The following is a 25,607-nucleotide window of genomic DNA, read 5'->3' as shown; positions in this document are numbered from 1 at the left end:
AATTATCCTTTTTGTATTTATGAAGTCTGGCTGGAAAAGCTGAACTCAGACACACAAAGGATACAAGAGTTAGAAGTAGGGGCAGACAACCCAAGAGGTATGTAGAACTGCTACACAGTTGTGCAGGAATAAGGTTAGAAAAGAAAGCTAAGGCCAACCTGGAGTTAAATCTGGCTATGGATGTGAAGGAAAGGATTCTACGAGTACATAAATGGCAAAAGGGAGACTTGGGAAAACGTGGGCTTGCTGCTGAATGGGACAAGGGAAACGGTGACAAATTACATGGAAGAGGCCAGAGTATTCAACACCTTCTTTGCCTCCATCTTTCCAACCTTCAGGAATCCCATGCTCTTAAGTCCAGAGGGAAAGTCTGGAGCAAGGAAGACTTACTCTCCGTGAAGGAGGCCCAGATTAAGTAACACTTAAATATTAATGGATATATGTAAGTCCATGGGGCCTGACAAACAGCACCCATGAGTGCTGAGGGATCTCGATGATGTCACTGTAAGGTGACTCTCTATTTTTGAAGAGTCATGGAAACTGGGAGAGGATCTTGAAGACCAGAGAAGAGCAAATGTCAATACCATCTTCAAAAAGGACAAGAAGGAAGATTCAGGAAGCTACAGGCTGGTCAGCGTCACCTCAGACCAAACTGATAGCCCTATACAGTGAGTATACAAGCGAATGAAAGGATAGCAGTATTTACCTCAGCTTTAGTAAAAACTTCAATGGTGTCTGCCATAACATCATCACAGACAAGCATACAAAATACAGAGTAGACAAGTAGACAGTAGACTGAAAAGTATCTAAGAAGTCAGAGTCCAATAATCTTCACTAATGACCTGGATAATGGGACAGGGCACATCCCCAGCTAGTCAGCGGATGGTACTGAACTGGGAGCAGTAGCTGATACATTTAGGAGGGACCTCAACAGGCTAGAGAAATCAGAGAGGAATCTCATGAAGCTCAACAAGGGGAAATGCAAGTCCTGCAACTGGGGAGGAGTACCAGCACACACTGGTTAGGGGGCAACAAGCTGGAAAGCAGCTTTGCTGAGAAGGTCCTTGATGTTCTAGCATTCAACATTAATGATCCAACACTGCACCCTTGCAGAAAAGGAAAACAGCCTCCAGGGCTGCATTAAGCGAAGCACTGCAAGCAAGTCATGGGAGGTGATCCTTCTCTACTCAGGTGTGGCCTTGCCAGTGCTGAAGTGCTGTGTTCAGTGTTGGGCTCCTCAGTACAAGTAAGGTAAACAACTACTGCTAGATCTTAACTACACGTTCAAACATCCGATGGGAAGGGATGAAGAAAAACAAGCCAGACTCTTTTCATTGGTGTCCAGTGACAGGACAAGAGGCAATGGGCACAAATGTGGTGTGTTTCCCCCTCCCCACAAGACACACATGAAATTCAATTTTACATATATATTTTTTGTCCTAACTGTGAAGGTGGTCAAGCAGTGGAACAAGGTTGCCCAGAGAGGCTGTGGAGTCTCTATCCTTTGAGATATTCAAAATCTGACTAGATATGGTCCAAGGCAACCTGTTCTTAGCAATCCTGCTTGAGCAAGGGGATTAGACTAGATGGTCTCAGCCTAGACGATTCTGTGATGAGATAGGAGATTTTGTTTGAATAGGATTTTTTTCATTTTTAAGGTTAAAGCGATGATATTTTTGGTAAAGAATTTAAAGCTTAGCCATGTGTATCATGAGAATCGAGACTGAGTCTATTAACAGAGTAGGTGCAACCATTAATTCAGAACAATGATTATTATCAGTAGAGACTTTGTTGTGATCAAAATATGGAGAGTTAAAATTCCAATTCAATCTCTCTATAGCTTCACCTCCCATCAATTTAGATAGTCCCAGTGAAACCAATCCAAACAAGCCCAATTATTCATGAAGGTTACAATTTGATACTATAGTTTTAAATTACAAAGACTGGTTTTGCTGGTAGCTTTTTAATAAAAACAGTACCAATTTTAGAAAACCTAGAGATTTATTAAAAAAAAGAAAAGCAAACATCTCTTTTTCTTCAATAGGCAGCCTTCCAAATGCAATACACCTCATAAAGGTGATTTCACAGTGTTACCTGGGGTGGAGAAAGTACCAAACAAAACCATTTTAAATGGTTCCTCTCTTATACTCCTTGCAGCCCCAGTTTTAGACAAACCCACCTAACCAGCAGTTGCTCTTAAGTTACTCAAAACCTCAGCAGCCTTTCAGTTTACTTTCTTCTTTTTTCTCCATATCTAATTAAGATGTCTTTACTGTCCCTTTTTGTACCCATAAAACTTCTCTCAGGTCTTCCTAATTTCTCCAAAGGTATCATGAACATTTAACCATGAAAGCTTCCCAAGAGCTGCCTGGAAAATGTAAATAGTGTAACACAGCTGCACAGTGATTTTCTTTTTGGTTCTAAAGAGCATACAAAATAATGTAATGTACTTAAAAGTCTGTGCATTTCCACCATTCAAGATTTTATTCTCAAATATCAGTAAAAGGTCCTTTTCATGTACCCAGGAATTAATAAATTCCATACTTTAACCCCTACCATGCAGAATGCTCTTAGAGAATATCTGTGTTGTTTTTTGTTTTGTTACATTACCAAGGCAGATGTTTCCATTCTGCAAGAGAGACACTAGTAATGAACTTAAAATTATTTCCCAGTGACTAGGCCACTCCCTGTCAGGCACCAAAAGGAAGAAATAGGCATTCTAGTTTTTACACACACACATTCACAGCAGTGCCACAGTTAGAAACCTTCATGGCACTCTGACCCAGACAAGAAGGAAATACGAAAAAAATAAGACTCAAGACAGCAATGCACAGAACATGCAATTTCAATGTGGATCTGCAAGACTCCTTTCTTTAAGGACATCATTAAAACTACCACAAAACTTGTTGGAAGGGGTCAGACAGCCCTACTTTTTTCTATTACCTTTCTATTAATTTTTTAAAGCCCTATATGCTCCAGAACTACTGCAAGATTCTCCTCCACTACTTTAGATTCCTGAAAAAGTTTGTAAGCACCCTACACTCCCCTTTACCTCTGGCAATGACCTATCTTGGTCATGTTTACCTAGTTTAACAGTTTTTGCTTTAATTAGGATTGCACAGGAAGACCATTCAGACAGTGAAACATACTATCACTTTGCTGTTTCTTACCAATTCTCATTTTACTCAAAAGTTGTTACAGGTACGACTGAACTCTAGGATATTAAGCAGCTTAAGATCTCCTGTTTTTGTATATTGTTTCCTGAAGTTCAGTTTGATTGAAGTAACCATGTTTGTATTTGAAGCATCCCACAATAATGTTTATACTTTGAGGCTCCATATGTGGTCACAAAACAGCATGTGGCAAAAAGATTCAGATACTTTAAACTCATAGGGATCGTCATTCATTAACAAAGAGACACAGTATGTACCCAAAGGTCATGAAATAATAGAAGTATTAATATACACTTGAAATTTTTTAATATGCACAATTAAAATTCAACATGACGGGTCACCATTTTCACACTTGTAAATGATGATCATTTCCTTCTATAACAATTTATGTAACATAGTAAAAGCACGCAACAACCTTTAAGTTATGTTCTGTCCTAAACACTGGGTTAATTCCAGAGTATGCTTTACACAAAGTTGTTTTGCTTTAGCGCTTTATGCCTCTTCGTATTTAGTTCTGTAGTTAACAACACTAGTTACTGTGCAAGCTCAGAATATACATTTAGATATCAAGGTATAAAAATAAGTATCTATAAACAACTAAATATTCTTTGTTGAAAGTATTTGCATACCAGTTGATTTTTGCCACTTACCTGAGTGTCTTTCCACCTGGTAATAAAGCTGTTCTCTATATCCATTTGTTTGACCTGGTCTTCATTTATCTGTTTAAAATAGATCATTTTTGTTCAGTTAATAATTATAAGCTAGTATAAAAATTATAACACTAGCAAACACTATTTCAATGTAATAAACTAATAAATACAAATACAAGAGGAATAACAATTACTAACAGTACAAATAATCATGCTCATGTAGAAGCAGCTGTGCCAAATAATCAGAAAGATGGGATCATTACGACAAACTTTACCAAATACACATTAGCAGAGAGAGGATTCCATTAAAAACTGCCACACAGAATGTTACAGTGACACAGTACACTCTAAACCAAAATGGCTATGACAAATTGCTTCTAGTAGTATCTTTTCAATCCAGTTGGATTCAATATTCTTTTGGTTCCTTCAAGGCCCAAGGAACCCAACACTGTTTTCTCTAAAATCCTCACTGTAATCACAGCTCAGAGACTCAGTTCTTCCATGCTTCAGTTCTGACCATGGCTATAAAAACTGAACCGAATTATTACTTTTAATAGTTATCATCTCAAAATTTCCTTAAGATTGTCAGCAGTGTCAGCAAGAAAAGCGTGCACCATTCTGGAAAATGGTATCTCAGAGCAATCCTATAAATATAGACATTCCTACACAGACTAAGCTATCTAGAAAATGAAATTTAAAGCAGGCAATTAACCATGTCCACTGAATTAGAGTTCAACATCCCTGCAACTCCTCATACAGTATAACCAATACCAGACTCTGTCTAACTTTAAGGAGATTTCTGTATTTTAGCATGTCTAATAGCAGAGCAGTCAGGCTACTTTCAATAAAGATACCTACATCAAAAAGTTGCACATAGTTTTTAATTAGATCTTCAATTACATTGACTTCTTCACTAGTCTGGCCTTTAGTTTGAAATAAGCATGAAGAAAACACCATAGCTAGATTGTGAGGGTTCATATGATTGATTTCAGAACATTTCTGCACCCTGTTGAAGGAAAAATAAATATATTTAGAAGGTTCCATTGTTCCTTTGGTTGTCTAAGGATTCTCTACAGAACATGGAGTGCATTTCAAAAAGAATTATCTACAATAAATGAAATTAAATAGCGTTTTTATATATATATATATATATATATATATTTACCTCTTTATATTCTTTCATCTTATTACAGAAATGAAAATACGTACTTTCTATCTGCACCTTAAGTGAGATTAAAATTATTTGCTGCACTATGATATATAAGTATACCCTACAAATCAATCATCTCAGATCGAACAAACCATGGAAACAAACGAGATCATTTTTACTTTCCATACTTATGTAAAGTTCTCATACTAGTTCTATGATTTACATAGCATGTCCTCTTTTGGAAGCAAATACAGAATTTTGGCTTTTATACAGATGAATACAAACTACTTTCAGAACATATTTAACAGAATATTAACATCTGAACTGAATATGTTTAGAAACATCATTAATCACAATACTTACTATAATCTTTATCCCAATAGCAGTACCGATCAATTTAGTAACTGTATAAATAGTTTTAAAGGACGTCCCCTACATAACACCTCTACTTTTGACCACAGTAAATAGAAGCTTCTTCATATTATGCACCCACTACACTTTACCAGAAAAATAATTTGACTTGTAATGACCATTCCTACTTAACAATGCAAAACTCTGCATTTAACTCTACAAAATCATCCAACTCACACTATTTTTATATATTTGCTACTGCTTATTTGATCTAGGAGTAGGAGAAGACCTTTGTTGTTTAAACAACTCTGTATTTTGGATATTCTCCACAACTACCTCAAGTGGCAAAATGAAGCAGTGATGAAATATCTGAAGGACAGCTACATCTCAAAATTACCATTTGCAATGTAGATTGTAGAGAAGGACGTTTCCCCTGAAAAAAAAATCTTTTAATCTCAAAAGCCATTTGCAACAATCCTCTGGAAGGCTAGCAGATGGGATCAAATGAATTCACCTAAAGAAGATTCATCAAAAATTACGCTGCTCAGACACAAATACAGGCAGCTTTCTACCACTGTAAGGCATTCCCATCCCAGTACAGTTACCTATTACTAAAAACACAACTGAAGAAAAAACACATTATAAATCAAAGGCTATTAAATATAATTAATCATCACAACTACTTAAGCTCTTGACACATACTAGTTGATGAAACAATCCAAATTTAATTCTTGGTAGAGTTATACTGAGAACACGTTACAGAAATTTCTCTGCTACATTCTATCATTTGAATTTACCTGTAAAGATGTTCAATTAATGCAGCCAAAGTTGCCTTATTGACTGGTGGAAGCGTCCGAATGAAAGCTCCATACTTCCTCACACGTTCCTTTTCATTCTGCATATCTGCCAAAAAATAATAATCCCTGAGCATTAATAACGACGTACACCAAAAACCACCAACACTTCTCATTAACTGTATCTGCACCATCTAGTCATTTAAAATTAGCTTATCATTCAACCTTTTCTTCATGAAGACTATACTGACAACCTACTACTAACAAAGTCTATTATTATACACTAGATCAAGGAAATAGTATCAGCAATAAGACACAGTTCTATATTTAAGCATGAGTTCCTGCAGTTTAAGGCTAAATTCCAGGAAAGTAATTGCTTTTCCCTCTCAAAGGATGTTTAACTTTGCAGTTTGTGTGTGTACATCTATGCATGCACACATACATACATACTTTAAGAGTGCCCAGAGGTAAGAAACTAAAATACCTTTTCATCTTTTTTATTTTTATTGAAGAAATGTCTCAAGTTCTGAAGTAGTTTACAGATCTAAATATGTAAGACTGGTAAGAGGATAGCAAAGGAGAGGGAGCAGTAACAACTTTGTACAAAGCTACATAGGTGAAACAGTAGTAGACACAAGGATAGAAATTCCAGTCTTGAGAATTAGCATTTGAGACACAGACACAGCTCTGTACTTTTAAGTTAAGTCTGCCACTCTGTGTTGTGTTGAGCACAGAGGCTACAGAGAATAATCCTAACTGGGACAATTGCAAAGTTTATGTAATGCTTTTTAATTTATTTTTAACATTTTCTTCTCTGTCCCTTATTTCTCTCAGGTTTCTGAAAAGAAAAACTGAGAAACTCCTCATCTGTTCCAGTTGATTGCTAGCACTCTCCAAAAACAACTGAATGAACCATATTTTGATTTATTGGGTAACAGGAGTCTACTTCAGCCAAACTGTAAATATTTTTCTCTGCTACTAACATTTTGCAGATTGTCAAACAATACAGACAAATAATTAGTAAAACCCCCAGATTTGATAATGAATATTTACAACGAACCTCTCTTGTATTCAGTGTTACTGCAAATATTACCTAATGCAGAAATCCAGAATGGATAAAGTTCTTTAGTGAGAAGAGCATCATCTATTTGAGAAAGAAAACTTTTCAATACATCAGTCACATCTTCAAGCTGATGTTTCCCAGCTCTTAGTTTAACACTCCTTGCATCTTTTTTGAAACTTTCCAGAAGTTCAGCCACATTAGAAGAATTGCCATTCTTGAGGTATATCTGCTTGCTCCCTAAACCTAGGTTACAGAAATACAGGACAGAAAAATAAAGAAGTATCTGTAAAATTGAGTATTCTTTTAGAAATTCCAAACCTTATTACATGGCTGTCAAACAGATCACATCTCCTACTAGTATCTTTCTGACCCTTTCCACATACATACTTTGTTAGAGAAAACACTGCCAAGTCTGCTTATAACCAAACAGACATCTTTGTAAATATATACATCATAAAATTAAGCAAGCCTGGGATCACAGTTTCAGGAATGCTTTACAGGCTGTTCAAAACCCCAGGTCTCTTACTGACTTCCTAAATCAGTGGTTTGAAAAGGCACGATAAAGGAGAGAAGTTTTGATGGCTGGTATTGCATCTACACAAGCAACATGAATCCTTTCATTATCAGTACTCCCACTATTTTATTCCCCTACCGATCAGTTCAGCTTTGGACTCAGTATTGTATTCATCCAACCTGACACACTTCTCTATTAAAAGGCTCAAGATAAGAAGAAACTATTCCTGTTTTCCGATTTTCCTCAGGTTAAGGAAGATACCGGGCAGACAGTATTCTTGTATTTAATGACTGAAAACACCAAAGCCAACTTTAAAAAATAATTAAATAAAAATATAGTCTAAAACAGTCAAGTTTACCTTCAGTTATTGCATATGGCATATGGAAACTTGACATAGATGTGTATTCCCATTCTTTCACTCTGTTTCTCTTTTTCCTGCCTTCCCCACACTTGAAAAAAAGAATCATTTCATAGAAAATTCTGTTTTCCCTATGTATTCGTCAAATGCAGCATTCTGTTGAAACCTGTGAAATCAAGTCTTACGTTCTTGCAATTCGCCCTTCCTGTGATGTCCACAAGCACTACCATTTGATACCACCCTTGTGTTCATATTGTCAGGAACAGCTGTGGAACCTGATAGTGTCAGTCACCTGCAGGCCACAACTGAAGACAGAGCTTTGATTCTGACAAAAACATGTACATCTACAAGTAATGCATACATACAACTCCTTCAACTTTCAAATGAAAACTGTAACACTCATTAACCCTGATCCTGGGAAAGGAGGAGGGGGGGAAGGGAAGGAATCTATAGATGAAGATTTACCTCGTTTAAAAAAAAAATCAGGAAATTGAATTTTAATCTAGAGCATACACTAGCAATATTTCTGATTGGGGGGCACCATTACCCTGCTTTAACAACATTTCTGTGCATGAAACAGCATAAATTATAGTTAGAATAATTCCTATTGCTAATAATTAAAAAATTATGTAGCAAACGCTTTTTCATGTTTTTTGACAATAACTGCAACCCAGACAACTATTTACCGTAATGCAGTGTTGCCACGTTAAAAAGTTATTCAGTTAGATTTCAACCAATGAAACATAAATTAGGCCTGTTCATACTGACAGGGGTTACAGACACATTTATCCTGAAGACAGGTTTGAACAGGGTTGGTATGTATTTAGTATTTCACGAGATAACTTATTAAATTGCAGCAGTAAAAACAACGCTGACACTATCTACATATGATCTAATGCTATGAAAAGTTATGCTGGCAATATTTACTGAAGCAAAAACAACTCCTTAGGCTCCTATCCTGAAAAAACAGCAGCCTTAATACTGAACATGATTTCACAGTTACTATCAGTTTTCCGGATTTTATGATCAGGCCATTTCTGTTCCTGCTTTGCAAAGCTTATTTGTAGGGCTGAGGTGCTCTGCACTGAGACATGGGAGCCAAAAGCTGAGCTACATCAGATAACGTCATCAATTTTAAGACTACAAACGTGTCCGTGAGTGAGATTTCTCAAGTTGTACTTCCACACACTGCCTATTCTCAGATGCATGGTACTGTACTTCACCGTCACATCAAGGAATGGTGGGTTAACAGGGGATATGGTTTTACTTTGGGTAATATGTGAACTTATTCAAAAAAATCTGAAGGTGCTGTGGTATAGGTATTATACAAATGATATTAGGTTGAATAAAAACTACTATACTTACCATACTGTGTAACAAATGCTATACAGCTGTTCACTATAATAGGAACATCATTTTTGCTGAGCTGCTGATCTTGTAACGCATTACCATCTGTACCTGCTGCTTTTTCAATTGCAGTATACCAGACCATGAAATCCAGCTTCGTATGGCCATGAATGTACAGTGTTCTGAAAAGTTTAAAAATATTTTGAATGCAGGAAAGAAAGAAAAATCTGACGTTATTCTACAACAGCACAGAAGTTGTCCAGAGAAATACTTGGAATAAGACATCAAGGCACCTTCCACCACATAGAATTGTGATGGTTGCCTATTGTTACAGCACCTTTTTCCCCAACTCCATTTGTACTAGCAGTGTCACAATAAATCATCGAGGATTCACACAGAGACCTGTCACAGACCTTTGAAAGGACCTGAACAACATTTTAATTACTCCTCAGTCTTCCTCCTGCAACCTGCATTCATATGTCCAAGTCACAGTTAAGAAGAAGAAAAAAGATTTACAGACAACTTTCAAAACTAGGAAAGACTTTTTCTGTTTCCCACCCCCCTTCTCTATAGGGTAGCTGAGACATACTGAATTTTCTTCCTTTACCTGTATTGAAAGGATCATCCTTGGGAAAATCACAGATTTAAAGAACTCGGGAACACATATGAAAAAACTAAGTTGAGGTAGAATAAATTAACACAACCCCTTAATTACTTGTTATCTCAAAGCATGGTCCCGTTCTGATTATTTAAACCTGCTACAATAACCTCCTGTTTAACCTTGTCAGAATAGCTTCTAGGTAACAGCTACAAAACTGAACAGTTTAAGAGTGCATGCTCACCCATATGCATGCATATAATCAACAACCGTTTTAAGTGTTAAAATAGCTAGCAATCTTACCAGTGGACCACTAAAGAAATGTGTGGGAAAAATTTTCCTCACCGACAATTTATTTTCTAATTAGGAAAAGTTAGGATGTTCTGCTGAATTTCAATGAAAATACTTTCCTCTAAATGTAAACAAATATTCTTTTTAATTATCTGCGGAAAAATAACTTTATATCTTGGTGAAAGAATTTCTTTTTTTTCTCCTGTTTTTGATTTGTATCTTTATTTTGCTTTTTCAACAATTTCCATTTTAGCACTCTTATCTTGACAGAAAATGAGGATGCAGTCAGTGCACAAACACAGACCCAAGATCTGAAGTGTCTCAGGATACACCATTCAGCAGCACAGTAAGGCACACTGAAACACTTCAGCTTCCTGAAGCCCCTTTTTAAAAAGTTTCTACTTCATGACTTTGAAAGTCATACTAATTACATATGCCTAGCTAGTAAAAACTTTCAGCCTCTGTTTTCCATTAAGAAAAATCCGTAGTCTGCGTAAAGCTCTCAAATTTGTACAACAAAATGAGTATGCCTAACCTCCAAACATTTTCTCAAGACCTTCAGAAAGGATATGAGAGTGGTTCCCAAGCAATGGCTTCCAGAAAACATCATCCTGACATAGTGTGGTATTGCCATAGTCATACAAAAGAAGAAATTTAAGTTTGAGTGGAAACAGTCTGTCAATGAATGTATTCCTTCAGTTCAATTACTCGCAGATCAGCAAAGGTTAAGACTGAATTAGAAGAGACTTATGTTGCTTCCCACAACAAGGCATGCACACATTATGCTTATTACTGTCTTTTTCCCCTGCAGACAGCTGTATTCACATTACAGCGTTATGCAAAAGAAGAAATGGAAGCCTGAGTAATTTTTATTTTTTTTTTAATCTAGAGAGTTATGATATGTACAGGAAGTAGTGAAAATATTATCATTTCTAAAGAAAAGAGGCAATTCAAGCCGTATATCAATGAATGAGTAGTGTGGTGAACTTCAAAGCTATTCTTAGCATATCTAGCTTTTTTTCACAGCAATATGAAAGTCTCAATCACGTGCTTGTCAATCAACTGTCATGATATACAAATTACCTAAACAGTGTCAAAAAGAACATCCTGTATTCTATAGATCTTCCCATCTACTCAATAAATCTGAAAAAAAAAAAAAGCAAAAAACACAACACACACTACTATCAGAACTACCCAGAGATGATGCCATCATTGTTTTCTAAAATTTGAAAAGGTGTCAAGTTAAACTCATAGAGGATGAAGTTTCTTAATAATTATCAAAGAAAAGGGGGCATCCTTTTAAGTACCAGTCCTATAGCACCACCATATTCATGAAAGAGAAGTTGCTCTTTAAAAAAAAAAGAAAAAAGAATGTGAAAGATCTTGCTGGTATTGTAGAATGTGGGTTGTTCAAAGAAGGCAACTAGTTATTGTCCAAAAGTTAACTATTGCTGCCAAGTCAAAAAAATTTCCAGAGTAGTCAATCACAAAAGTCAGGTAAGTCAGGGAGCAATTCAGCATTTACAACACCATAAAAGAGAAGGCGGCAGAATGGGAAATAAAACTGATGCCAGACCCAGTTCAGAATTCAAAGTATTCTCAAACTGGCTTAGAAACCTCACATCAAACTGCAGCATTTTAGAAAGAAAATATACCTGTGATACATTTAAATCACAAGAACATGTAACAATGTACAAATAAATAGTTTAAGTATTCCTTTGAATTTTAACGCTTTCGGCCAAACTTAACAACACTTAGAGGACACTTATTGATCCCCATGAAACTGGAAGGTGATATGAACAGGAAAGGGCAAATAGTTACTAGCAGAAAAGTGAAAATAGCCTCAAAGCACAGTGGAAGTCTTCTACAGAACTTCATAAAGTAAGACAACTTTGTAGAGTTTGCTTCTGCTGTTCATGCCAATGTCATCATCTCTTCCACAGATTTTTTTTGTGGACAGTAGTAAAAACGAATACATAGACTTCTCACTGAGCAAACTGAAATTATTAATATACAGTTATATTAAACACAAGGTTCCAGACTAAGCATATAAACAGAGGCTGAAGTGCACATGTCCCACGTACCACAACTGATCAGGTTAATGTAAGAATACTTCCAGCTTACAGAAGTAATTATGTTTAAAATAATTTTTTACTGAAAAGATCTTACAAAGTTTACTTACAAAGATGTACGGCCCATGCAGACTCACAACCACTTTGCACAGAAACTCTAACCTAAAATGCATTCCTGAAATATCAGCTAAACACTTCATGCATGTGCTACTTCTTCCAGTTAAAAGAAAAAAAGTGCACACTTCATAAAAACATTAGCAATGATGGTTACATGTGAATAATGGCAGCGTTTATTTGCTCTGTAAAGTGTGAAGCACGTACCAGTCCACACCTGAGAAATTCATAATTCAATTACACAAGCAAACAAGAAATCCCACCAATGCAGATTTCAGGAATCTCAATGGATTGAGGGAACTAAATTGGCACAAATGGTTGCAGGAGTCAAATACCAGCTACTCCCAACATCAAAACAACTACTGTTATCTTTTCAACTTTATCATGGACTTCCATCATATCTTTCTGCACTAGTAACAAGACAGAAAAAAAATACATGAGCACACTTCATCCACAACAGTGCAAAGGTTGTTGTCTGATCTTCAGGCCCATCTTAACTGGCATATCCTGCAAAGTCCAGTGGTGTTAGCTATGTCAGTGTTCTATGTTGCAGAGCTTTGCATTGGGAAAGCAGTGATATTAAGTGATTCCAGGTAGAATTGCAGGGAGAAGCAGGGAGAAAGGCTGAGAAACAGATATCAGCACAATCCAGTGCCCTCAGGCAACTTTCAAGTGATTCTACATCTGAATCATTTGCATATTTCAAGCAAATCTATGGCTGAAAACAGAAGTACTAAAACGGTATGCACTGCAATCAAATTATATAAGAATAATCAAATTGCAACTAAACCATAGAAGTTCCAAAAATAATTAGAGATATATAACATTTGTCAGCAAATATTTCTTCAAAAGGATATTAAGGACCTTATATCCAGGACATAATAGTAGAAGCACAAGTCATTTCACTCATCTGAGTCTTATGTTTAGATTATTTCTGGTTTCCAGAATTTTGTGCTCATAACTGAATTTTACTCTTATTGCTATCAAAGGGTTAACAAGAAAATCTAATTATGGAACCATCAACATAAATTATGCCAGTTTGAAGGGAAGATTCACTATGTATAGTAAGAAAGAGCTAACTACAAGAGAATTGTAACAGGAAAAAAACCACACCACTACATGGATCAAATTATGATCTGAAAACACTCACACCTAGGTGAGCTTAAGAGATTACAGGAAAAAAATAGAACATTTGAAGTCCAATTGTCTGCACAACTGTTTTTCCCTGTGGTATGGCATTGGAGAATTAGCAGTGTTTAATATATTAAATGTGTTTTTTAAAATGAGTGTATACAGTTGTTTTCAGTGTACAGATCAAGTCAGTCTCACCTAGCGCCTGGCGAGATCATGGAGCAGATCCTCCTGGAAACTACACTACGGCACATGGAAAATAAGGAGGTGATTGGTGACACTCAACATGGCTTTACTAAGGGCAGATTGTGCCTGACAAATCCGGTGGCCTTCTATAATGGGGTTACAGGACTGGTGGATAGGGGAAGAGCAACTGACATAGAATATCCTGAGTTGGAAGGGACCCATAAGGATCATCAAGTCCAACTCCTGGCACCGCACAGGTCTGCCCAAAAGTTTAGACCATGTGACTAAGTGCACAGTCCAATCTCTTCTTAAATTCAGACAGGCTTGGTGCAGTGACTACTTCACTGGGGAGCCTGTTCCAGTGTGCGACCACCCTCTCGGTGAAGAACCTCTTCCTGATGTCCAGCCTAAACTTCCCCTGCCTCAGCTTAACGCCATTCCCATGGGTCCTATCACTGGTGTTTACAGTGAATAGGTCACCTGCCTCTCCACTCCCCCTCGCGAGGAAGTTGTAGACTGCGATGAGGTCCCCCCTCAGCCTTCTCTTCTCCAGGCTGAACAGGCCCAGTGACCTCAGCCGCTCCTCATACATCTTCCCCTCTAGGCCCTTCACCATCTTCGTCGCCCTCCTCTGGACACTCTCCAACAGTTTAATGTCCTTTTTGTACTGTGGTGCCCAGAACTGCACACAGTACTCCAGGTGAGGCCGCACCAGCGCAGAGTAGAGCAGGACAATCACTTCCCTCGACCGACTAGCAGTGCCGTGCTTGATGCATCCCAGGATACGGTTGGCCCTCCTGGCTGCCAGGGCACACTGCTGGCTCATATTCAACTTGTTGTCAACCACAACCCCCAGATCCCTCTCTGTGGGGCTGCTCTCCAGCATCTCGTCACCCAGTCGGTACGTATAGCTAGGGTTGCCCCGTCTCAGGTGCAGGACCCGGCACTTGCTTTTGTTAAACTTCATGTGGATGGTGATCGCCCATCTCTCCATCATCTACACCTTGCAGTACCAAATCAACAGTAAAATCTGCCTATGAGTAGTTATGGATCAAATGAACATTCAGTTTATGTACCCCGTGATTTTAACAGAAGCATAACTTTACTGCTAAGTATTTCTTAAAAGTTTTATTTATTAGATTTATGACATTACAATTATTTCAGCAGTAAAACTTGGAAATTTTATGGTTCTGTAACCATTTATTTCAGTATGCAATCATTCTTAAATGAGAAGTTTGTTACAAGATATCCTTTCGCCTACAGTAACCAACAGAAAATGGCCAAAGAAAAAGAAGGTGTACGATCCACAATGTATGATATCTAATTAATGACTGATACCTGGGAAAAAAAAGGCATGAGGATTTTTAATAAATGGGAAGATAGACAGTGAAGTCAGTAACAAAAGCAACAGAAGAACTGTATGAGCTTCAGTAGGAAAGTTCTCAAAGGACTTCCATAATTTATTTTAATAAAATGCAGCAATAAATTTTAAGACATGAACTTTTACTTCTTTAAGCAAGAAAAAAGTTGTATATTTTTTTCCCTTCCATTTTCAAATTCTTCTTAATTCTGGAAAAACATCTTAGTTATTTTGTTTTATATTCATTCTTGACACAATGATTTTTGAGATTTTGTCATTTATCCTAGGTTTAAGAGACTAACAAATCAATGTGAGAATTGTCAATAGCTCAGTATATAGATTTATCACTTAGAAGAGACTATGCCAAATGGCATTAGAGAATCACTGATATAAAATAACAGACAAAACCAGAAAAACCTAGGAACTATGATATATTATTTAGATGACATTGACTTCTTCTCAGAGATATTAACTAATTTACCTAGGGTTTGAAGTGGTAGGAGGAGAATTGCTGATTTTCCTTTCATATAAAAAAAATGAATCTGAAGATAAAGGTGATTTGATACTTAGTCACATCCCACCCACATCCATTAAATTTCTCATCACTAGAGGATGCAATATCATGCAACTGTGATGAACACATGGATACTTTTGGAACAATATCCTAAACAAGAATCAGTATACCAAGGCTCATATACCATATGGCTTTTAATGGTTAAGATAACAAACGTTACACATTTATATTTTTAGGGCAGATTTCAGTGAAGAAAAATTCAACGTATTCATAGTCACCATAAATCAGTCAGTGCCCTTGTTGTAATTATTTTCAAATAGATCACAATTTCCATTAGAAGAGTTCAGGGAAAAACTATCCTCACTTGACAGAAATATTGCAATGAAAGAAATAATAAAATCTCTTGGAACTTGAAGTTTTGCTCTGCACTGGTATCTGTGAAATCAGATACATGGTTTGTATTCATCTGTTGGACTGAACCTTGAGTATAGGACACCTCAGGTTCCCTAGTTGGCTTGTGTAGCTCAATGCTGAAACCTTTCAAATCGCTTCTTGGAGAGAACAGATGCATCAACCAGGAAAAAGTGTTTGTTTCTGATTTACATCACCTTACTGAATTCTGAAACTTAAACAGTATCTTAGGAGGAATTAAAATTCAGAACACACAATTTACAGTAAGTTTCTCTAACAAGTTTCTCTCATTCTAAATAGACGTCAAAGGCATCTGATTTTTGTGTTTCCTCAGAGAGGCAAGCAATCTTCCTTTAATAACCTATTATCAACTGTTCAGAAGACTGTGTAAACAATGCACCATTTCCTACACAAATGCTTGCAATACATGTTTGAAATAAGAACACCTAGTACAAAATAAGAATTATTTTCAATAACTTAACTTCCAGCTTTAAATTAGTATCCATATATGATGGGTTCATATGATACTTCATATATGAAGTGAAATACTGCACTTCACTTCAAGTTTCAGCATCCCATATCACAATATTTGATATTTGAGTTATCTCAGCAGAATACTAAGACCTACTTGGAGGCAGACATAGATCATGTTTACCTCTCAAGTATGTTTTTTTCTGGCTAACATGCTGCTAAGTGAGATCAGGCTTTACAATAAGACTAACCAGGGAACTCACACATACCCTATTGATTCTGATATGCACAGATTTAAGCTTGAGAGCACAATAAAAAAAAAACCTGAGAAATGATAAATTCTCCAAAGAGTTACCCCTTCTATACAAATGCTCCAGAGTACCCTTTCTTTACATGGTAAAAGAAGTTAGGTCCTTTTGAAGACACCATTATTGGCAAACTAATCTGAATGGGAATAATTTTCTCAGTAGGAAAATTGCATTTAATTAAGCAGTACTTGTTAGCACTTCCTGACATGGGCATAAAACTTAATTAATACACAAAGCCTTTCACTCATTTAAAAAGTCTTCAAATTTATTCTCTCTAGCAACTGCAAGGGAAAAAGCTCCATGACTGATCAGCAAGAATTTTAAGACATCAATATAAAAGTAGATCAAAGCTTTATTCAGATAGGAAGCTTACCTTCCTTTTTCAACAAGGAGCAGGACATCTATTTTTTCTCCATTTTGCATCACGCTACTGATTGCTGAAAACAAAGCACACACACATTCAGATGATATACAAATGTATACACAGACATTTTCAAAATGATCTTCAGTGACAAAAGGAGCATCAAATTCTTAAATATTTCAAATATAGAATGCTGCTTGATAATAGGAGCAATATTCCACAAAAGACCATAATACGATCAAATTTACAGGAAAAAGCAATGCAGAAAATGATAAAGGTTAAACAGGTACTTTTTAATGTGAAAACATACTTGTACTAAAATTAAAACTTGTTAAGATGAGTTTTATAGGACATGACTCAAAAGTAATAGGGATTTTTGAATCCTTTGATTTGCATACTTATAGCTGCAGGTATTTACAGTAACGTAACTTAGAGAAAATTCAAGTACACTGTGGAGATCACTGCCACCCTTCTTGACATTATTTTATGCTATTTCTACTAGAATAAATAAAAATAAAAACCACTTCTGTGCCCTGTAAAACAACTATGTTATACATAATAGGGACAATACATCTGGGTAGTTTTCCCTAACAGTTCTTGTGAAACTGTATCACAATGCACTATACTAAAAAAGGTAAATGAATTAAGTTAAAACTTTGAAAAGGCTTGAAAAATCCTTTCAATGTTTAGATTTTATAGATCATCCACATTTTATCTCAACTAGCCCCGAGACAGTAAAGTCCTAAACATCAGTGAAGCTCAACAAACATTCTGGTGTATGTCACACAATTTTATCACACTCCTGTCCTTATTTACATGTAATGAGTCAAAAAAATCGAGAAGATAAATGACTATTTCCACTGACAATTCATTATTTTGCATGTTTCAGTTACACAAGTCAGCCTTCTTAACAGCAGAGCAGCTTTATTTTGGGGAAAACAAAAATCAGAGAAAACCAGAGAAAAGATAAGAGTATCAGTATATAATTTTTCCAAGAATAACAACTCTTATACTACTATTGCCTAATAATAAAAACACAAGCAAAAAGGATCTTCAACCAAAAGCTAAATATTTGTGTTGTTTCTCAGATTGGTTGCTGACTTGGTTGCAGATTTGGTTGCTCATATGATTTTAAGGGTAGGACCAAAAGTAATAACAGAAATAATTCTCTTACTGCCTTTTAATTCTGAATCAAGATTTTAAAGAACATTCACTAGTTGAAAAAGACAGATAAAGGCACAAGAGTATTCCTGATTAAAGATCACCTTCATGTAGTTAATCATAGCAAAAGTAAGGTGGTAGTAAATAAACAGTAGAAGCCCAATGGTATTTAGGCAAGTTCCTTCAAAACAGTCCACAATTTGACACCATTTGCAAAGAGTATCATCAAGAAAAAGCTAAATTAGCTTCCTTGTCTATGTTAGATTAATATAAAATCTCAGTTTATTTTTACTTTCTCATATAACATAGGAAACATTCCCTTGCTCAATATAAAAGGAACTAAGGCAGATACACTTAAAGAGGATTCAAAACAATTACAGATATTGATATAAAAATGGTCGTAGAAGACCATTTGTATAAATATTATCTTTTCCATGTCATGATATTGAACAAAATATTTTTAGTCTCCGAAAAAAAAGAAAAGTCTATTAGTCTGTGAAATACTGCACCAAGAATTACAATTTTTTCCAGTGTATTTGAGTATTTTAAAACTAGGCCTGTCAATCATCTCAAGAAGATATTCTGCAGTTAGCAAGTCTGCAGTGTCAAAAATATGAGACAATCCCAAAAGGTCATACATTACTATTCAACTCTGTACTGTTGTAAGAAAGATACTGCTGCAACTGGAACAAAAACTGTCTTCATTCATTATGAACCCATGAAAATCTCTAGCATATGCCACTAAGTAGGGGAAAAAATAAAAACAAAAATCCAAGACCGAACTTCACCAACACCATATTTAGATGAGAGTTGGGAGAGCATCTGACTCATGCAAAGGATTGTTTGGTGAGCTCCCTAATGTTCATGATTTTAAAATGTAACAAAAATGTCTTTAACAGTAGAACATTTCCTGAATTCTAAATATTAACCAAAATTCTTACTTAGTTCTTGCAGCCTCCTTAGATATATGGAATCTTCTTGAGCGTTCTCCATTTCAAGACGAAAGTAAAGGCTCGACTTCTCTATAGCAAACCAGCCTTTTCTCCACTGGTCCAGGCTATGGCAATCTTTGTAGTACAGTTGGCCAATCAAGTCACAGTCTCTCTCTAGTAAGCATTCAGCCACAGGGGGAACAAAATGCTACCAAACAAAACAGGGTGAGTCAGATGTAGAAAAAAAACTCTTCCCCTAAAAAAATAGATACTGCAAACCTATAAGCTTGAAAGATGAAAGCTGCATTAAAGACTGTTGGGTTTATCATTTGTAAAACTGTATATATATTAACTTTAAACAATAAAATCAGGTATAGCACATTTTTTTCCATTCACACCCCACTATCCAAACATTTTTGCTTTTTAAACTACGTTTAAGTAGTAACATAACTGTTAACATTAGGTACTGTAACAAATACTGTACTGTTTTATGAGTTGTGTTTCAGCAAACAAAAGAACAGAATGGCAAGCACGAACAACTTAACTGAAATAAATTCATATGGTACATGCCACACTAGTGCACCTTTAAGATGTTCTTAAGGTCAGCATTAAAATGTTTCAATTCTTTTTCCATTTTACTGTATTATCTTGTTTCAAACATTAAATCACAGAAGTTACTTCTTCCTGCTGCACAAGAAACCATCACACACAAGATAGACCAGTGTTCATCAAGAATGGCTTCTCAGAGGATTTTAAGCTAACAATGAAACTTTATTCTTTGTGCAAAAGCTCCTGGCCTTCCTGGCCTGGAAAAGATAATTACCAGTATTACCTTAGCTATCGCCCAAGTCCATTTTCTTTGTGAATATGCAGTTTCAGCTCCAAACAGAAAAACACGTTCTGACATTAAATAGATTTCAAAGGTAAAGATGTCCCTGAAGTAAGCAGAAGGAAAAAAGCAGCTGTATTTAGTCTTCATAATAGTAGACACACACAAGTTCCATTTCTCTCTAGTTCTTATTACATTATTTCACACCTATGGAATGGAAACAATTTCTCCTCCAATCTTACATGTACAACCCAGTTAGTAACAGACTATTTTATAACAAAACATGATCTAAGTATTTCTCAGGTCAAAAAATATTTAGAGGCTACTGAGTAACATGTTTTTCAGTAACTCTAAAATTAATGAAAATGCTTTAACATAGTCATAAAAAACCAGAGGGAACTTTTTTGCTTTTTAATTTCCATGTGATCTCAGTGAGTATATTGTTGTGATGTATTCAAAATTATCTGTATACATTTAATATAAGCAGACCAATACACTGAATATGAAGTTGCAAATAAGTTGTCACAGAATCATACAAAATGTTGGTTGAAAGGGTCTACTAGATGCTATTTGGTCTAATCTTCTGCTACAAGTGGGACTATCATTAACCATAAATCAGACCAGCAATGGTTTTGTCTAGCCAAGCCTTGAAAAACTTCAGGGATAGAAACTTTCCTGTTTCTCTTGATCACCACCCTTCTAATGAAGAGGCTTTTCCTACCATCCTGCCTGAACCTCCTGGGATGTAGCTGCTGCCAGTCCTTGTACCACCTGCCACCACCAAGAAGAGTTTGGTTCTGTCATGTTTATGACTACCATTTGAAGGTGCTGTAACTCGTAATAAAAATTAAAAACAAACAAACAAACCAACACTACCACTATTTAAAATGGATGGACCCTGTTTTTCCATTTTTAACTGCCAAATAATAAGTACAGTTAAAAGAAGAGAAAGAGAACCATTTGAAACTGTGGTGGAATTTGCAAAGTTGTTGGACTCAATTTTTAACACAAATTATGGTTATGGTGCCAAAATTTTTTAGCATGATTTCCTCTGTGACCTTTCCCCCTAAAACCCAAACAAATGGAGCATGCTTTTCCCTTTCAATACTGGAGACTGATGTTTGTCTAAATCTGGAGAACTGACCATAGATCAGTTCTTTCATTTGCAATGACTACTTTGGAAATGACACGTAAGTACTTGATTCTGACTAGTAAAATAGTCCTTTTAAGGACAGAATGTTTCAGTATACAAAATATCTCAGTTGACAAAATAACTTAGGGAAGCCTCTCATGAAACTACTCAATCTCAGATAAAGCACATCAGGAGATGAGTCATTCCCTAAAAGTGAAGTATTCTGCCAACAAGTTTTTTTATTTAGGTATTATCCTGAAGTGGAACCATTTGCAGATATAGCAAGAAATACATTAGATTACATTATGGAAAAATAAAGTAGTATTTTTATTTATTTTTTTCTGGATATCACAAAGCTACGCTACAACAGAGCACTGATGACCACTTCCATTGTGCTTCATAGCATGTTGAGGCATAACCATTTTTCAGGATCTTTCCCCCCTGCACACACTATCTCTGTAGTAGCTAAGGTCCTTCCTTCCCATTATCCTTTCTAGAAACTTTCTGAATAGATTGCTTTTGTTGCAGACACTTTTGCTTTATAGTTCCAAACATTGCTGTATTATACGATAGAAAGATCTTGTTATTTTACACACATACACAAATTTAAAAAGTATTATGGAGTTTAAGACAGATCCCAAGTACAAATTAAAACATTGGTTTCAACAAACATGTTGCCCTGATCAATCTTGATCATTGGGATGCAACTCTGAATCTGTGTGATGTTTTTAAACATACGAATGGAATGTGCAAGAGTTATAAAAGAAAAACAAGACCATCAAAAAAGTTATTTTCAAAGTAACTTCGTGTTCAACAGTTAAATTATTGTCCTCAACTGTAGAACAACAAATGGGTTTTGAAGGCTGATAGATCTGTGACTAAAACTGAAAGAATTGTGGAGAACTGCAACATTATTATCAGAAATAAAGCAAAAGTTTTGGCTTGAGGCATAGGTCAATCCCAGAAAGAAAAATGAGCACTAATTGTTCAATTTATCATCGTGTAACCTTTTAAGCACTGAGAATATGCATTACAGTTTTAATAAGAAACAGACGTATCTAATTTACGCTGCCCTTTTAAATTACCCTAACATTTTCATTACATCACTATAAAAAATAAACAAATACTGCTTAGCACTTATTTCTTGAAGTCAATATAACTTCAAACTTCCCTTTTTTCCTTTCTCTAAATTGCGTGTTCAAAATTCAAGTACAAAATGAAAAGCACTGAAAACAGCATCTTTGAAATACCTACATTTATTTACTGAATTATTAATTTTGGAACCTACCCTCTATTTAAAAAGAAGTCTGACTTGTGCACTACAAGACAGATAACTTCGCTGATGTCAAGCATACCATTAGGAGTTGTAGTTTTATCATTTTCATAGTAGCTCAGAAAGCCACTTTCTAAAGTGCACCATCTTTTGTTGCAATCTGTGAATAAAGAAATAATAGAAAATTCAGTTGGTTTAGTAAAAAAACATTGCCTCTTTTATAGAATTTGCCTCAAAGTATATATAGCTCTATTATGACAGAAGTACATCTATGATGAAATCTCAGTCTCACGAACTTCAGTGGGCCAGGAATTCGAATTCTGTGTTGATACTATTTAGCCTATAGGAATTCTAGCATACAGTAGTTTAAGAAAATATTTTGAAATACTATACTATAAAATTTCAAGTGTCATACATGCTAAAACTTATATCCATTGCACACTACAAGGATAACAAAAGAAAACACTATCAGAAGTTATGTTATTTAACATTGTTAAAATACTTCAGAAAATATACTACCAAGATAGTATAAGACATCAAATTGAAGAACAGACAATCCTTTCAAGGTAGATCAGCAGCTGAGCTCAATTCTCTCCTACTGCAGGTCCAAGAGACACGCAGTAGTGAAATTGTACAGAACGTGTGCCTAGATACTGGGCTAAATAAAAGGAAACACAATAGACAGGTAGCAGCTACAACTATAGCAGGATGGCACATTCACATTAGAATGAGTTGGAAATCTCTGCTGTTGCTATTCTCACGTGTACCTGGCAAGAGTAAACTCATTTAAGCAACAATGCAATTTGCAAGATGCTAATATTCATACAATGTGTTCAACATGTAACAACACAGATGCTGAGCATGGTTAAATTACCTACTTAAGAATTCTATCTTCACATAACTTTGAACTAGGTATATTAGAGGATCCAGAAATTGCCACTTACACTTTTCTAAAAGAAAATTACACAAGGTGTATCAAAAAAAGAAATCTGCAGAACAACTTAAAAGCGTTATTCAACATATTTGAGTCTAAGTGTTTACTACCTCTTGTGAACCTGAACTATGAATACAGAATATGAAATAGAATATTAATGACTGTTTTCTACTCAGTATATTAGCTCATTCTAGGTAACATCTTGTTCTTAGAAAATAAATTGAGGTGCATCTATTCTCAACAGTGTAAAGAAGCAGGACCTAAGCAAAAATACTGCTAATTTCTACAGTCATAAAACCTCTGTAGAGCTCCAAATATTCCAATAACGTATTCATGATAATTTGGTAAAATAGAAAAGATTTAGAAAATAGAAAATAATAGAATATTTAGAAAATAGAAAATAGAAAAGAAAAAATATCATGAACAAATAAAAAAAACAAACGACAGTTCTAATTAGCCAATACTTACTTGGTATGTTGTCTGGTATTTCATCCAATTAGTTTATCTGTTATTTGCTGAGTCATACATGTTTTGGGCACTATTAGTATTTATTGAATATCATGCTTTTTATCTATATTGTAAATACACATTTTAAACACTAAAGCATACATAAGTTTGAGTACTTGAAGATGTATAGGTTTACAGGAGCTGAGCACAAAACTGGGTTTGATTGTTCAGGATTTTTTGATCCCCAGGCTTCCTTCCCTCATTCCCTTCCCTAAAGTATGCCCATTCTACAAAATAGCTCACTGCTTCAATATTGAATAAACTGTTCAACTCTCAAGGATAATTTTGGAACACTATGGTTTTTAATAGGGCTCAGTACAAACTTTTACATTAAAAACAGAAGCAGAAAAATCGAACTCAGGCCAAATTACTAACCTTTATTTTTTTGATGTATTGCCTTAGAATAGCAACAATGTTTGAGCTCTCTTCCTGCTGATCATCAACAGCTGTTAACTAACAGTAACTTTCCCCAAAAGTTATGCACCCCTGCTGAAACCACGGATGGTGCTATAACAAGTATGCAAAAAGTTGGCTTACTCTCTCCTGCACTGAAACCCACATAGTAAAAAACTATACTGTGTTTCCAGATGCTGTACCTGGCTGTTATAAAACCCAGATTCAATTCACAGCACTGAATCATACCCCACAAAGGGATACCGGTTTTCTGTGACTGCAAACACAGCACTTAAATTTTCAGCCCTTGGCACTAAAGGCAAGGCTGGCAAGCACCTCAGAAGAAATTTGTAACACCAAGGAAGAACTTAAACACTAGCTTAGTGGTTAGAGAGATGAACTGGATTCTGGCTCAAAGCTCTTTCCATAAACGCCAATAAAAAATAAAACTCAGTATAACAAAAATCCAATATAATTTGGGGGCAGGACCCAAAAGTTTACAAGTGCTCTAATCCCCTGTTAGGTACCAGTGCTCCCTCTCTGGTTCAGTGAGAACTCAGCAGCACGTCCCAACTACTTCACTCAAAGGGCTCCTTTCTTTTCTCTAGCACTGAAGAGGTAGATCACTTTTTTGGGGTAATGTGACCTTCTTACTTGAATCTTTACAGGTCAAGGAGGGAACTGAAACTGTATCTCCCACACATTAGTATGGTAGTCATCAAATTATTTGATGAAGACAGTAAGAAGGAAAAAATATTTATTTCATACATAAAAATGATACTACATTATTAAATAATATAAAATGTTTTGTAGATGCATATATGATACAATCAATTCCCAACTATCTGCAACGTGCGTATCCCCATATTATTTCATGTTAGTGAGATATTATAGGGTAGAAAACAGTTCTTGATGTAGGAAAAAAATCAATATAGGAAGAAAAAAGGTTACATATTTTAAACTGTAATAAAAAACCTTTTGTTTTTTACTTCTTACACATGGCACACTAGACAGAGTCCTCGGGTAAGAACAGATTCTAATTCAAAATTGAACTTTTTTTTTTTTTTTTTTAACTATACTAAAAGGATGTCATTATTACATTTTCCTCCCTGATCTGTCTAAAAAACCTGCAAATGGTTTAGGACAGATAAACACATCTTCCTATACACCTGTAAAGCACTTATGTATGCCCACTGCATCTTCCCAGAAAGTACAGCAGAAGGCATTCT

The 25,607-nt window shown here is 35.6% G+C and overlaps 1 protein-coding gene across 5 annotated transcripts in view; it reads right to left on the bottom strand.

Moving 5' to 3' along the window:
- The window catches only part of ARAP2 (ArfGAP with RhoGAP domain, ankyrin repeat and PH domain 2), a 126,918-nt gene that overhangs the window by 35,788 nt on the left and 65,523 nt on the right, over positions 1–25,607 (bottom strand). For all 5 annotated transcript variants that reach the window (XM_035547324.2, XM_035547308.2, XM_035547343.2 and 2 more), the window contains 9 exons: positions 22,560–22,704; positions 20,143–20,245; positions 19,320–19,518; positions 17,230–17,293; positions 9,419–9,582; positions 7,212–7,424; positions 6,122–6,227; positions 4,682–4,829; positions 3,824–3,892 (listed from right to left, as the gene is read on the bottom strand). In XM_035547324.2, the coding sequence (XP_035403217.1) occupies positions 3,824–3,892; positions 4,682–4,829; positions 6,122–6,227; positions 7,212–7,424; positions 9,419–9,582; positions 17,230–17,293; positions 19,320–19,518; positions 20,143–20,245; positions 22,560–22,704 (1,211 nt within the window). The remainder of the gene's footprint in view (positions 1–3,823; positions 3,893–4,681; positions 4,830–6,121; positions 6,228–7,211; positions 7,425–9,418; positions 9,583–17,229; positions 17,294–19,319; positions 19,519–20,142; positions 20,246–22,559; positions 22,705–25,607) is intronic.

Source organism: Cygnus atratus, chromosome 4 (genome assembly GCF_013377495.2).
Source record: "Cygnus atratus isolate AKBS03 ecotype Queensland, Australia chromosome 4, CAtr_DNAZoo_HiC_assembly, whole genome shotgun sequence".
NCBI lineage: Eukaryota > Metazoa > Chordata > Aves > Anseriformes > Anatidae > Cygnus > Cygnus atratus.
Note: the sequence above shows the minus strand (reverse complement) of the source record. Positions and strands in the feature narration are given on the sequence as shown.